The sequence below is a fragment of the Penicillium odoratum genome, assembly GCF_028828045.1.
Source record: "Penicillium odoratum strain IBT 22623 chromosome Unknown utg000008l_segment0_segment0, whole genome shotgun sequence".
Lineage (NCBI taxonomy): Eukaryota > Fungi > Ascomycota > Eurotiomycetes > Eurotiales > Aspergillaceae > Penicillium > Penicillium odoratum.
This window is the reverse complement of record NW_026643150.1, coordinates 2,046,308-2,059,636: the sequence shown is the minus strand read 5'-3', so window position 1 is coordinate 2,059,636 and position 13,329 is coordinate 2,046,308. Positions and strand designations below refer to the sequence as shown.

General features: G+C 46.1%; 6 protein-coding genes across 6 annotated transcripts; all 6 read left to right on the top strand.

The window, feature by feature from the left end:
* Positions 1-1,407: 1,407 nt before the first annotated feature.
* Positions 1,408-3,152, top strand: N7520_010976 (uncharacterized protein; the record flags this gene model as incomplete). The annotated part of the gene is made up of 3 exons (XM_057144909.1): positions 1,408-1,653; positions 1,713-2,383; positions 2,450-3,152. 3 exons carry the CDS (start codon positions 1,408-1,410, stop codon positions 3,150-3,152), a joined length of 1,620 nt encoding a protein of 539 aa, XP_056990663.1.
* Positions 3,153-4,214: 1,062 nt separating this feature from the next.
* N7520_010975 (cryptococcal mannosyltransferase 1 domain-containing protein) lies at positions 4,215-4,559 on the top strand (the record flags this gene model as incomplete). Its single annotated transcript, XM_057144908.1, has 2 exons — positions 4,215-4,304; positions 4,374-4,559. The coding sequence occupies 2 exons, from the start codon at positions 4,215-4,217 to the stop codon at positions 4,557-4,559; spliced, it is 276 nt and encodes a 91-aa protein (XP_056990662.1).
* A 1,198-nt stretch (positions 4,560-5,757) lies between these two features.
* N7520_010974 (uncharacterized protein) lies at positions 5,758-6,714 on the top strand (the record flags this gene model as incomplete). Its single annotated transcript, XM_057144907.1, has 2 exons — positions 5,758-5,896; positions 5,957-6,714. The coding sequence occupies 2 exons, from the start codon at positions 5,758-5,760 to the stop codon at positions 6,712-6,714; spliced, it is 897 nt and encodes a 298-aa protein (XP_056990661.1).
* A 1,035-nt stretch (positions 6,715-7,749) lies between these two features.
* On the top strand, positions 7,750-9,033 carry N7520_010973 (Zn(II)2Cys6 transcription factor domain-containing protein; the record flags this gene model as incomplete). Its single annotated transcript, XM_057144906.1, has 1 exon — positions 7,750-9,033. One exon carries the CDS (start codon positions 7,750-7,752, stop codon positions 9,031-9,033), a length of 1,284 nt encoding a protein of 427 aa, XP_056990660.1.
* Positions 9,034-10,543: 1,510 nt separating this feature from the next.
* On the top strand, positions 10,544-11,552 carry N7520_010972 (RTA1 domain-containing protein; the record flags this gene model as incomplete). The annotated part of the gene is made up of 2 exons (XM_057144905.1): positions 10,544-10,730; positions 10,828-11,552. 2 exons carry the CDS (start codon positions 10,544-10,546, stop codon positions 11,550-11,552), a joined length of 912 nt encoding a protein of 303 aa, XP_056990659.1.
* Positions 11,553-12,537: 985 nt separating this feature from the next.
* N7520_010971 (MARVEL domain-containing protein) lies at positions 12,538-13,236 on the top strand (the record flags this gene model as incomplete). Its single annotated transcript, XM_057144904.1, has 1 exon — positions 12,538-13,236. The coding sequence occupies one exon, from the start codon at positions 12,538-12,540 to the stop codon at positions 13,234-13,236; it is 699 nt and encodes a 232-aa protein (XP_056990658.1).
* Between the last annotated feature and the right edge of the window lie 93 nt (positions 13,237-13,329).

Below are 13,329 nucleotides of genomic sequence, written 5' to 3'. Positions count from 1 at the left end.
TGAGAACGAGATATTCGGCATATTCCGTGCAATCCACATGCACAGGTTGAAGAGAGCTGAGCTCAACACCGCTAATTCATGTGGCATAAATTTTCCTTCTCAACGTCGCGGTTCCTCATGGGTCCACGTGGACACCGATAATCCACTGGTGGATCTAATTGCGGTTAGCGCTAGCAAAACGTCACTTCATCAACCAATCATACCCCTTCTATCTATGTTTTGTCTACCGTCCGTGCTTTTCTCCTATAGTGTGTTCTCAGCCACAAAAAGTACCGAGCCCTCGGCGACTGGGTGCCGATGAACGACGTTGTTAGCCCAACGTCGGAATCCAGTTTAATTAGCCTCAATCTCTGCGCTAGTCACCCAAAAAAGCTAGCCTGAGTTGTATCATCGCCGGAGAAAGCCGTATACCCGACGTATAAGCTGATATCTTTGCAAATCTTTTTTCAAAAGGCGTTCGTGAACACAGCCACAAAAGCCATGGGCTTCCGGCGATTACCGGAGAACGCCTTTACCAGCCCGTTTCTGGTGTACTCAGCCAGCCTCTATCTGCCAGCGCCATAGCCGACTTGAACCCTACGGTGAATCCGAAGTTAGGCTTCCCTAGTATCGGTATACCGTAGCCTAAAATCTCTGTCGTTTTCATTATTTCATGATTTTATTAACTTCCGTAGGTTTATACTTTTGTCCATATGCTCATGCTCACGTTGCTTGTATTATGCTGCGCACCGGAACAACCTGGCAAGCCCCTCTGTGGCGCATGTCCCCATCGTCAAACACGGTCAAGATTGGTAGCCACCGAAAGAAGCTAGCGTGGAAGATATGATAGCCGGCGAACGTTAGTAAACCTGTCAAGTTTTCATTCTGAGACTAGTGGACTCGGTTCGCCCCGATGAGCTGAAAAAAAGAGCTAAAATACTGAGCCGTTGGGCTCATCTGGGGCCTGAGCCATAATGCAAATCATACAATCAGGCATTGCCACGATCATTCGGCCGGTCTCAGACTTTTTTACGTCATAAGTTTAATTCTATTCACATGTTTATAAAGCTCAATATGAGATGCTTAAAGAGTAAACAATCCTGAGTGCTTTGGTAGTAATCAACTGGAGATTTTTCTGTTGTATTCTCTCCAAACATGATTTTCCAAAATGTTCCAGTATTACTGGTGTATTTGGGCCATGAGCTACAGATTGAATTATACCGGACAAAGGCTCTGGTAGTGGCATCTTTCATTGCATTACTCTTCACAATTATTCCTTTAACCATCCTTTTCCTTCAAACGCTCTTCGTTCCCCGTCAGCTGGTCTCTGTATCAGATAAGGAACAACCAACAACATTTTTGGGAAAACCGCTCTTTTTCCCAGTACAATTCAATCATATACGCCGCCGACCAGTGAAGGATCAGTTTATGAACCGGTTCCTCCTTGTGGGTACTCCTGTTGGTCTTCGTTGTCGCATTGGGAGCTTGTTTGCGGTGGACGATAAGTCTCTGGATGTGACACCACCTCCTGGTGGCGTTGAAAGATACTGGTCATGGAAGCGTCTTTCTTCTCAGTTATCTTGTTGGTTTACTGTTGATTCCGCACGCTTCCTTCATCGTGGAGACCATGGGCTGGATCTTCGAGAAAAGCTGGACAATTTCTTACGTGATCAGGTATGAGAGTAATGATCATCAAAAAATTTCTCTCTAATCTTTACTAATTCTCGATATAGAAAGAGGACCCCGCACAATGGCCTTACGCATATCTCCTGTGTGTTCCCCAGTTCTTGGGATGGTCTCGCGCTGTTGTTTCTTGGTGGTATCTCTATAACGAGAATCGGGAGATCGATGCGATGATTCTTGAAATCAACAATTCTTACTGGGAGAAAAGAAACATTTTCCTGAGAGTGAACCCGACCTCCGATGATCTCATCAATTCCCCTCCAGAATTGCCGGCGGAATATCTTGATGAGTTGCAGTTGGCGCGCTCGTTAATTTCTTTGCCCCGAGCCAAGTTTTACAAGGGAACCTGGATCAAGAGCGTATTTGCGTCCCCGTTCGAAAAGGTAGATGGCCTTGTCTCCAATAGGATCATGGATCCTCTACAGCCAGGCGCCTGGAAACCGAATACCTCTTTCTCCAATATGACGACGATGGAAGAGGATACTGGCGAGGTCCGCATGGCTACCCGATTGATTTGTGATGGTCCTCCGATCGATCCCACCAAAATGACCACTTTTGAGGTGGCCAAGTTCGTCTTTCAATGGACTCTACCAAATATGTTCACTACAGCGGAAATCATTTTCAAGGCCTTGAAAATCAAATTCTATGGGATGATGATCATGAACAAGAAACCGCCCGTACGCAGCGGGAGTGTTGGTCGGCCGATCACGAAGCTAGAAAGGTATGTATCGTTCTGGTAATAGTGTTTTATGAGCATTAGTTCCTCAAGTACTGACAATTAATCAAGCGACTTTGAACGTGTCTTCCGCTCGTATCTCACTACCTGTGTCGAGACTTTCCCAGAGCCCATCGAGCTCACTTACTTTCCTTGTCGATCATTCACCAATGAGATTGTCCGCATCCAGTCTCCTTCATACAAGGCTTCTCTCTCCATAGCACGCACACTGACAGTTGAGCCTGCTGATCCGCGATTCTACTCGAGATTCACCACCTATCTTGATATATCGACGGCCTTGGCCCAGGAAACACAACCAGCAGGACTCGCCGCTGACCCCACTGCTCGGCCACTCATTGTATCTGACCTGCCCCTTCTTACTTCTATACTTGAGTCGGGGTCCAGGGAAAAGCATCTATCCTGCGGTTCAAGCTGGAAAACAAAGCTTGTATTTTCCTGGTGTCGGAACTCAGGTCTCACTTTCATGGACAAGTTTGCTTTGTCTTTGTCCGATAAAACTTCGCGCACAACTTATCTCTCTTCGACTTTCCATATTGCGAGTGCGCGTAAGCTTGCATTTGGCTCTCAAACGTTACTAGGGATTTGGACATTAATGGCTTCGTGTTTGATTCGATGGTTCTTGTTACAAGGCCTCTTTGTTTGGTGCAGCACTTTATCATTTACTAGAAACGTTTATTTTGTGGTGGCCATTGCTGGATACTTCTTTACCATCAGCGCCTGGGAGAGAACAAAGGTCTGGCTTCTTCAAGATTAGGGATGTAGAAAGTCCCTTGCAATTAAATAGCTAAATTGAATAGAATTTGGTCGTGGTGAAATCATCCAAGTAGTGGCCGCCATCAGACATCGTACACTGTATCATTTATTAGTCCGCCTCCTCCCCAGGAGCTATCTCTCGATTTGATGTTCTCAACGATAATCTCATAGTATCACGGCCCGGACGAGATACGGCTATTGAACTGCCCGCCTGAGACGCAATCGAGGTGAGGATCGAGTGATTCCTTTGAGAGAACGTTATATGTAAATCCCCCCCAAATAAGTCTTTAGGTCAACTTCACATATACTGGTGGTGAATGCACAGTTGATGTTTGGTGGACTGAAGTCCACTGCTGCCCGGGCCGCTGTGGGTTGCCCACTGTATCATAAAGAAATGTGATTGGCTCGGATTATTAGTTATGCCGCACAGGCCCATCGCTTGTTCTCATCTGGATCCTACTACCTTACAAGTTGCCCCTGACGACCCATGCCCTACACTTGATATAAGATTACAACACCGATACACATCTGGTCCAAAGATGCGGACTAGCTAAACTCCTCTCGGCTTCCCTTGAATGAAGTAAAGCTATTAGTCATGGTTCTGCTCACCACCTACGCGTACCGCTCTGTCATCTTTGCTCGACGAATAGTCCACCGCCGTTTTGTCCAGGTTTTTGTCGTAATTTTTGTGCTATAGAGCACAGCCGAGGTGTTTCTGGTGCGACGCCGACTGGCAGATGTAGATACGACCCATCTGGTGGTAACCCAACGCCACGAGCGAATCTATATTTCCAGTATCCATTGGAATAATATAGTTCTTCAGCTGGCTTAATATTGTGGATAGGAAAATATATACTTCGGTATATTTGCACGTGAGAGAGGACATCTGGAAGCTGGGACGACCCGAAGAGTGCGTTGCAAGAACTGAATCATACCTTGGATGGTCTTAGTGTTGCGAGGAGTATCACCATATCCGAGAAGACTTACGTTGATAAAAACCTAGTACCGCCCGCTGAGCATCGCTAGATTAATACTCTGTAAGGTTGTAAAGGAGCTCAAGACAATGTATACCCTATCTTGCTGGCTTACGGAACTTATCGTTGTAGCCTTTGTATACGCTTGTGGAGAGTGGGGTTACCTTCAACCAGATATTGTTCCTTAACGTGATAATTATGGTGATTTTAATCCTTGCAATATTCTCTATCCCTAACGCTAGCTCTAGACTCGTAATGTTATAAATATAGTAGATACGAACCAAGGCAGGTTTCTAGCGTTATGCTCTCTAGATTTCTCAAAGCCCCTGCTGTACTATAATATCTTGCGCTACCGGACTTTCTCGGCAAGGACTATATTATGCAAAAGTGACCCTATTTCCGCTCCTCAAGAGTCTCAAAATGCGATAAAATAATTATTTTCCATTTCTAGAATAAATTATTAGAATGGGATGATTAAGCCTCCATTCATTTGATTTATATTCAAGGATGCTGGGTTTCAGTGTCAATGCCCGCGGTCCCTTTTACGCTGATCCGCCACTCTCTTTCCGAGGCGTACCCGATAGCCTCGCGCTAACCATATGGAAGGATCTAAGTGCCGCAGGCTGCAGTCTTGGAGGAGTAAGTAAGGAAGAGCTCACAGTCTTGTTGATGGGACCAATTGAGCAAGATATGATTACAGCTCTTGGAGTGTGGGATCAGGTGACCATCCAGCGCGTGCATGTCCAAATACTCCTCCTTCCCTTCTTCATTTCTCCTTCCCGTCGGGATACAGATCTTGTCCGTTCCTTCGTCTGTTTCCACGGCATACCTCTGTTGACTGCAAGTCACCTAAAGAGGGAATAAACAAGACACCGCCTGTTGTTGACCTGACACTATCGGCTCTAAACAAAACGGGTTGGCCCGGACTGGACGATCATTTACCATTCTAGGATAGAAGCTACATCAACCAAGTTTCCTTGGCTCAGGACCTTGTTTTCCAAAAGAAAATTGAATTCACGGAAGAGTTATCTGGTTACTTGGTTTTTCAGTCATATAAAAGCCCTAGACCAGATGTGGCTTAGATTCCAACTGGAGGTCATTTCCATCTACCATAGAATCACTGTACATTTTGCCTCAGGCAACATTCTTGGAAGGGATCGCGAAAAAACTCAACTTAAAGCCTGGTAGCATTTGATTTGTTCAGAAGACATGAATGCTTGTATCAAGGTTGAAAACGTATATAAAGTTGAGTGCATGAATCATGAGACTAATCGGCTGCAACCAGCCGTTACTCTGTGCGACCGTCATCGACGTCATTCAGTACGGGGAAAAATGGGGAAAAATAAGGAAAAGAGGAAAAATAGAGAAATAGAAGAAAAGCGCCAAGATAACAGTGACAGCTGGATCGTCATTCCATCAAATCTTTTCTTTCTTTAAACCCTTCAGCCTTATGTTGTTCCAAAAAAGCACAGTCCACCCTAAAAACCCCCTTGAAATCTACCGAGAGGGTCTAGACGATCCCGTCCCCCTGTGAAAATCCCTATTGAATCCCCTTCCACCAACTCTATGGCATTCATGCTTCCTGTCTTCTTTTCATTATAACCTCCCCCAACTCCGGCATCGACCGGCAAGATGCGCCCCGGGTTGCATAAACCGGGCGCGTTTCCACTGCTGGCCCTAGTCATCTTCTCCCTGCTCACACTGGTGCCTTCACTGCCCAGTATTTACAGCTTGAAGCTTACCGACTTGACATACTACATTGGCGGGTCACGTAAGTTCAATTGACTCGGAAAGGCGCGAAACTCCCGAAAGCTAATACCAGATTTTCTAGAAGTGCCTCTCATTCAGGAGAATGTCGAGCTCCCTTTGGACACACACCCCAGCGATCGCACACCATGGATTCTGGCTGCACCGTCTCGATCGCGTCTGAATCGTTTCTCACGACCCGCGCGAATTGCAAACGGTGCGCCGACCATCTCTACCGAGACGCCGTCTTTCGGAAATAGAAGTCGCTCGTCCTATCACGCGGAATCCACATTCTTGTTCAGCCGCCGAGCCCGCGCCTTTCGCACATTCTTCATCCAGCAATTAGACGACTATCAATTCCTCACCCCCTTCTCCACCGGCAGTGTGTCAACCGGTGCCAGTGCCACGCGTCCCGATCCTACACTTACTCCTAATCTCGCCGAACCGGCCTCAATTGACGACTCAAATCCCACCACCGCAATAAATAATGAATCCCTCTCATCCCAGCCTGCTACGGACCTAGGTCTGCAGCTTTCATTCACCGATATGTGGCAGCAGGCCTGCCAGACGGCCAGCGGTCTTTGGAAGCTGAATTCCAAGCTCCATCGTTTGATCCGATGGGAATCAGAGGACGCTCACTCCACTAAACCCGCCGACATGCCTTTAATCCGCTATCAAAAGGACGCTCCACCGGAGGAAGAATGCACGGGCGTAATGCTGAATAAAACTCTGCTTCCATCAAATGACCAGTCCACCGACGCTGCTGGCCGGCCTTCAGCGGAGCTCCAGGGCAGCTGCATGGCTGTTGTCATCGGCCTGGTCGCCGGGATAATGTGGTTCTAAGTACGGAGTACAGTACATGTTCATAATGCATTGAATTCCCGAGGGGCGTGGCACGCGCTTCGGGCTACATATATTGCCCCTTTCTTCTTGTTTTTCTTCTTCTTCTTCTTTGGCATTGGTTGACCCCTGGTACCTGGAGTTTTTGGCATGCCATTTATGTGTCCTGATGCCTGCAATGAGTTTCTCTTCTGTTTTCTTTTTTTTTTTTCTTTTTAACTCACGCGGGCTGGTATGCACTGGGATTCACGGACGGCTCTGGTTTAGTGTCCTTGGATATTACTAATGACGTTTCCTGGTTTGGTGTATGTACCTAGGTGTAGATATACAATACACAATGAATCTGAACCACCATACTCGATTCTATCTACTTGACTGCTTGAGTTGGTATGTCTTGGCGTTGTAGTATGGGGGTCCAGCTCCTTCCAGCCCATGTGATCTTGTGACTTACTGGCAGCAACCCCTGGTAGGTACTCTAGTAGGCAGCACATATACTTGGGAAGTTCTATACCAAAAGGACAATGCAATTTTCGATCAGGGACCACATTTAGCCAAGGTAACCGAGTAGTTAAGGGGTGGACTCTGGCACATGAGTATTCGGATGCAAAAAACCTTCAAATATTTCGATTCCTTCAGTGCCGAGACTAAATTTAGAATGAATTTGCCTTAATTGATCCCTGGTTATTCGTAAATAGAATTTGTTCAACTTTCCAATTTTCAGTGAACTAACCAAATCCGGAAATATCTGCGTATCCGTATGAGATCATCATCGATCTATCCGCCCTCGACTCTCTTACAGTAGATCGATCTATTCTCAGGGGCGCTTGACCGGTGGGCCATGCCTGCTTATTTTTATCGTATTCGTTTCCTCTTCTCTAATGCAAGAATATGGATCTCGACGGTCAAAAACAAGTTCGATCACGGCGGACTCACCGGAAGTCGCGGGGAGGGTGCGCTAGCTGTAAGAAGCGACGAATTAAAGTGAGTATTCGTCCAGCGATAAGTGCACCTTGATTCCTCCTTCTTACCTCTCTCATCATGCGTGGTTTCTTTCGTTCCTTATTTTGTTTGCCCCGTGGACGATGGCACACTCTGGTTGGAGTGGAAGATGACCGATCTGACCCTTTGAAGTGCGATGAGAAACGACCGTCATGCAAGAACTGTACCAACCACGATGTGGAATGTTCATTTACTAGCAACGGACCATCTACGGAAATATCGTCCACAGAAACTCCGGAAGCTGTTACTGAGGCACGGCCCCGGGCCCAGCGATTCCAACCTTATCACTATTCAACAGGAGAGCTGAAGCAGACGTTCAGGATTCCCAAGCCAAAAAACAAGCCAAAGCAATCGACAGTATCCAAAGCGACTCAATGCGACCTCGCTCCGGATGGACCTATCAGGATTGTCTCGCTGGCTGATTTACAGCTCTTTCATAACTATACCATTTCAACCTTTCGGACCATGCGAGAGGAAGACCAAGATTTACACGAACTATGGCAAAAGCACATCCCCGAATGGGGTATCGAGTTCCCGTCCATCTTACACCTAATTCTTGCCCTATCATCACTCCACCTAGCATACAAAAAGCCTGAGCTACGAGGACAATACATCGAACAAGCAGACAGTCATTTCACCTTTGGTGTCCGTTCAGTCACAGCCGTTCTCTCCCAACTCAATGCCGACAACTGCCAAAAAATCTACATTGCAGCTACCTTGATATGTTTTATCTATTTCGGAAGAGGTCCACGACCAGGCGAATACCTCATATTCAGTGACAGCGGTCCGGCAGAATGGCTTGTTCTCATGAATGGCGTCAAATTTATTCTCCAATCCCATCATGCGAAAATATTCAGTGGAATCCTTGAGCCACCACCTGATCATACGATTTATTCAATCACTCCGGCGATGCGCAGTGAGCGTCACGAACACACAGTCCACCTTCAGGCCGTGCAGAGACTTGTCGAGGGGGGATCAGTGGATGAACGGGAAATGTGCATCTCTGCGATTCAGGACTTGTTTGAAATTATGGATGACCTATATGACAGAGTTTCTGTGGGGAAACAAGGCGGATCCCTGATGCATCTGTTGATTGGGTGGCTTTATCGTCGACCCGAAGCGTTCGTGCATACTTTGGAGCAGAAGCAGCCTCACGCTTTGGTGATCCTTGCATACTGGGCTGTTTTGTTGAAGTATATGGAGTCGGCATGGTTTATGGAAGGCTGGTCTGATCATGTGTTGACAGGGATCTCGAGCTCATTGCATCCGGACTATTTGCCTTGGATAGATTGGCCTTTGCGGAAAGCCCAGCAGGCTGGGTAGGTATGCTACATAAAGATATCAATCTCATGAAGTAGCATATTGTTCAAGGGACAGGGAAGGATTTAAGTGTTGATTATGTGTTGTACAGTAATACCAAGTGTTGTAAGTGGGAAATGTTAGGATAATTATTCTGAATAGGTCATGAAATCGTCGAGGTTCAATATTGACGAAGAGAGGGCTCCCAGTTCAAGACTACATCAAAGGATTATGGGACTTGGGGGAGAATAAGCAGTCATAGAAAGTAGTCACAACACAATCAGCTCTAGAGGTAGCCAATACTTGAGACCCTAACACGTCCTCGATGGGACTGTGGGTACTCAGGGGGCCGGTTGATACGCAGGAGATCACCACGGACCCAAGAAATTAACATGTACACATTGTACAATGTGTACCATGAAGAATGCAAAGGCAAACTCTCATTTCCTCTCGTGCTCATTGGTTGAACTTTCTGGGCTAGCAAACAGGCGAGGTTCTCCAGGGTATTAATATCGTGAAGATCTTCCACTAACTTCAACCTTCTTTTTTCCACTCTCCACTCTCCACTTTGGCTCCACCTGATCTCCATATTCTTGATCATTCTCATCCAACACTTCCATCCTTTATCATGCCGATACTTTCATTCTTCAACATGTTGTCTCATCCAACCTTGATATAAACATCACGTTTTGTCCTCTTCCTTCCCTAGTGTTCGCATAACATTTCCCTCATTTGTTCCTTTCCTTTCATCTCGTTGTTATCCGTGGTCACTCACCAGCATTCGTTGACGGTCTTATACACTTGCTCTTCAGGTCTTCAAACAGCATCATGTATTATCATCCATCTTGGAGCCTGAACGATGCACTGGTCCGGACCTTGGGTATTTTTCTGGTTCTCGGACCTTGACATAAGAAAGCCTGGGTTTTGTCCATATAATAATCAGGCAGCAAAATTCATGATGCCATTGACGCGCGCTTCGGGGTTCAAACTTTCAGGTGGGCATTAATGCCCTCTTCCCATTTTCTATTCGTATGCTGACAGCCCCACAGACATTCTCTCTCTTCCAGCCTTGATCATGTCGCCTGGACCAACTTACCAACAAACAAACAAAATGCACGAACACAACACAAGCATATACTGATTGAATAATGGGAATGGTGAAATGGACAAGAAAACAAACCTTATTGATACCTATGCTTTAAAACTCCATGTCATGTATTTATCCAGTCTGATTACTTTACAACTCATTAATGGTTGACAATCTTTTCCTTTCCATTCTTTCAGTAAATCCATGCTGAACCAGGGACTGTTAGTAGCACTGTCTAAAAAAAGCTAATACAAGGTTATCATGCTCCACAGTCTCCACTCCAAATCCACCCGTACTCGTACCAGATATTTCCTAATCCGTCACAGTAGATCGTCAACCAGGCATCTATTCTTCTCTTGTCATAAATAGGGTCCAATTTCTCCAATTCTCAATTAAATAGTCAACTAAATTCCGAACCAGATCCCAGATCCCAAATCCAGCAGAAGAATGGACATCGTCTACCACAACGGCACAAACGGATCCTCTCCCTATGTCGACTTCTACCCATACACACCATCAGCAACAGCCGGATATGCATTCATGGTCATCTTCGGCATTTCGACTGTCGTACATATCATTCTAACAATCCCATTCCGCGCTGCATACTTCATCCCCCTCATACTGGGCGGTATATGTAAGAGAAGAACCCAATCACCGCCCTTATTTCCTTTCCTTCCTTCCTTCTTTCTTTCCCCTCGCATTATCAACTCATAACTAACATTTGATTCAAGGCGAAACATTCGGCTACTACGGCCGAGCATGGTCGCACCAATCCAGAACCAATATTGGCTCATGGGCTCTACAAGAAATGCTCATCCTCTGCTCTCCACCTCTCATCTCAGCAACAATCTACATGGTCCTCGGGCGAATCATTCGCGCTTTCGATGCAGAACACCTATCCAGCATCCGAACAAAACGGTTAACATTCATCTTCGTAATGAATGATATTCTTTGCTTCTGCACACAGCTCGGTGGAGCGGGCGTGCAAGTAACGGGTGACGCGCATATAATGGATATCGGCAAGAAAGTTGTATTAGCGGGATTAATATTTTCGTTGATCGTGTTTGCATTCTTCGTGTTGATCGCTGCGAAGTTTCATCGGAGGCTGGGCAAGGATCCGGTTCCGTTTTTGTTGGAACATGGGGATCTTCATTGGAGGAGGTATATGTGGGCGATTTATGTGGCTTGTTTGGCTGTTATGGTGAGAAATCTTATGAGGACTGTTCAATTTGGGGCGAGTCAGACGGCGCCGGTCAATACTAGTGAGGTTTATATTTATGTGTTCGATGCGTTTATGATGTTTCTTTCGATGTTTGTTTTGGCTGTTTATCATCCAGGGTTATTGATTAAGAAGGCTCGGAGGCTTGGGAAGACGGATTTTGAGAGGTTATCTTCTCCTATGACGTCGGAACATGTTCCTTTGACGGAGTATGAGCCGGCTGCGATGCGGAAATGAAAGTCGAATAAAGGTTCCAGGTGGGAGGTTATTTGGGTAGCCACGCCGAAATGGAAACCCACAGCGAAATAAGAAAATACTTACATTTTATGAATTCAAGGACAAAGGCCTATAGTATGAATCATAAAAGCAAATCTATACTCACCATAATACTGACAAAACACGGGGTAAATAACAGAATTAATGTCAAGTTACTCAGCAGCTTATATTAAAAAGTTAAACCAGGCAGAATCAGGCAGGAATGGGCCAAAAAAGCCCTTTGGGTTGGGCCTGGACAAGGGGTTGGCCCAATGGGCCGGCCCATGCCGAAGTCTATCATAACAGAGGATAGGGTGTTATACTTATAGGGCTTCAATCTGACTCAGGTGGATTTATGTATTGGGGAGCGCGGCAGAGCCTAGTTCTGCAGTCGAGTTAAGACTAGTTGGACATGATTTTCTCGTTGGAAATCGCTTTGTTTGAGTCCACCTTTGCTCCAATTTGGCCGTGAAGTCCCCGATTTTTTCTTGGAACAGGCAACAAGAATAGAAACCGAAGCAAATCCTTTAAAGGAACTCTCGAATCGAAAGATGGAGCCACAGCGCGTCGGAAGTAGTGATATCTATGGAGGGTGAAACAAGCCTAGAAAAGCCTTTTTGCCGATCCACCGACGGCAGTGATTGTTTGGTTCTCATTGTACCAGGTTTGAAGGAATACGGATACGCGAGAATTGCCTAAAAAGTAAGTCGCCATCCATGCGTCCCGCCTGGTTGAAAGAGTGGAGACTGGATATGCATTATTGGTCGATCACGTATTTATAGAACTTGAGATTTATTCCATGGTTGCGAGGAACTTGCTTGGAAGTTCAAAATGAAAAAAGAAAAACGACAAAATTTCCTAGAACAAAGCTAACGAATATAAGCTCGCAACGACTCCATTTCTGTTCAATCCTCCGCTCAAATTCTCCAAACTACTTCTTCCCTCTATCTTCACCCCCTACCCCAAAATGCCTAAGCAAGACGCTATCATACTCGACCGATACTGGCATAAAATTGGAGTCCGTGGCCGCATATCCCGCGTTCTCCGCCCTGTGCAATTCCTCTTCGCTATGACCGTTGCCGCCCTGTACGGCATCGATCTAGCCCATGCGACAAACACAAACAACACCGCCCCAGCGGAATGGGTGTATGCCGAATTAGCTGTCACCTTATCTTCCATCACCTGTATTGTGTATTTCTTCGTTCCTGTCATCCACGCTGCGTGGTCGACTTGGGACGGAATTTTATTTGTCTTCTGGCTCGCCCAAACGGGTGTTTTCGGAAATATCTACATCTCCGGCACGCTAGATGAGCACTACAAGCAGGTCACTTTGTCCATCCCTCGGATGCGTGCTGCTGTCTGGATTGACCTGATCAACATGTTGTTATGGCTTTCCACGTTCATCCTGGGCATCACTTGTTGTTGCCGTACCCAAAAAACCACACGACAAGGAGTCGAGGTTGGCAACAACAAAGACCACTTGATGAAAAACGATGAGGAAGAGGGTCTTGACGACAAGAAAGATTATTTGATCAGAAACGATGAGAAAGAGTGTGCTCCACCGGAATACAAGGAGGACCCTGATGAGGATTTGGCTGCTAGTCTTGGTGCCGTTCAAAAGAAATTTCATCAATGCGATTCGAGGAAAGATGGCCTTCCAGGCTGAGACAGATACAGAAAGAAGCCAATTTGGATGCCAAGACTGGTTAAGTGGTGGACGTACTCTGGCTTGATCACAGATGCGATTATCCTTGCATGT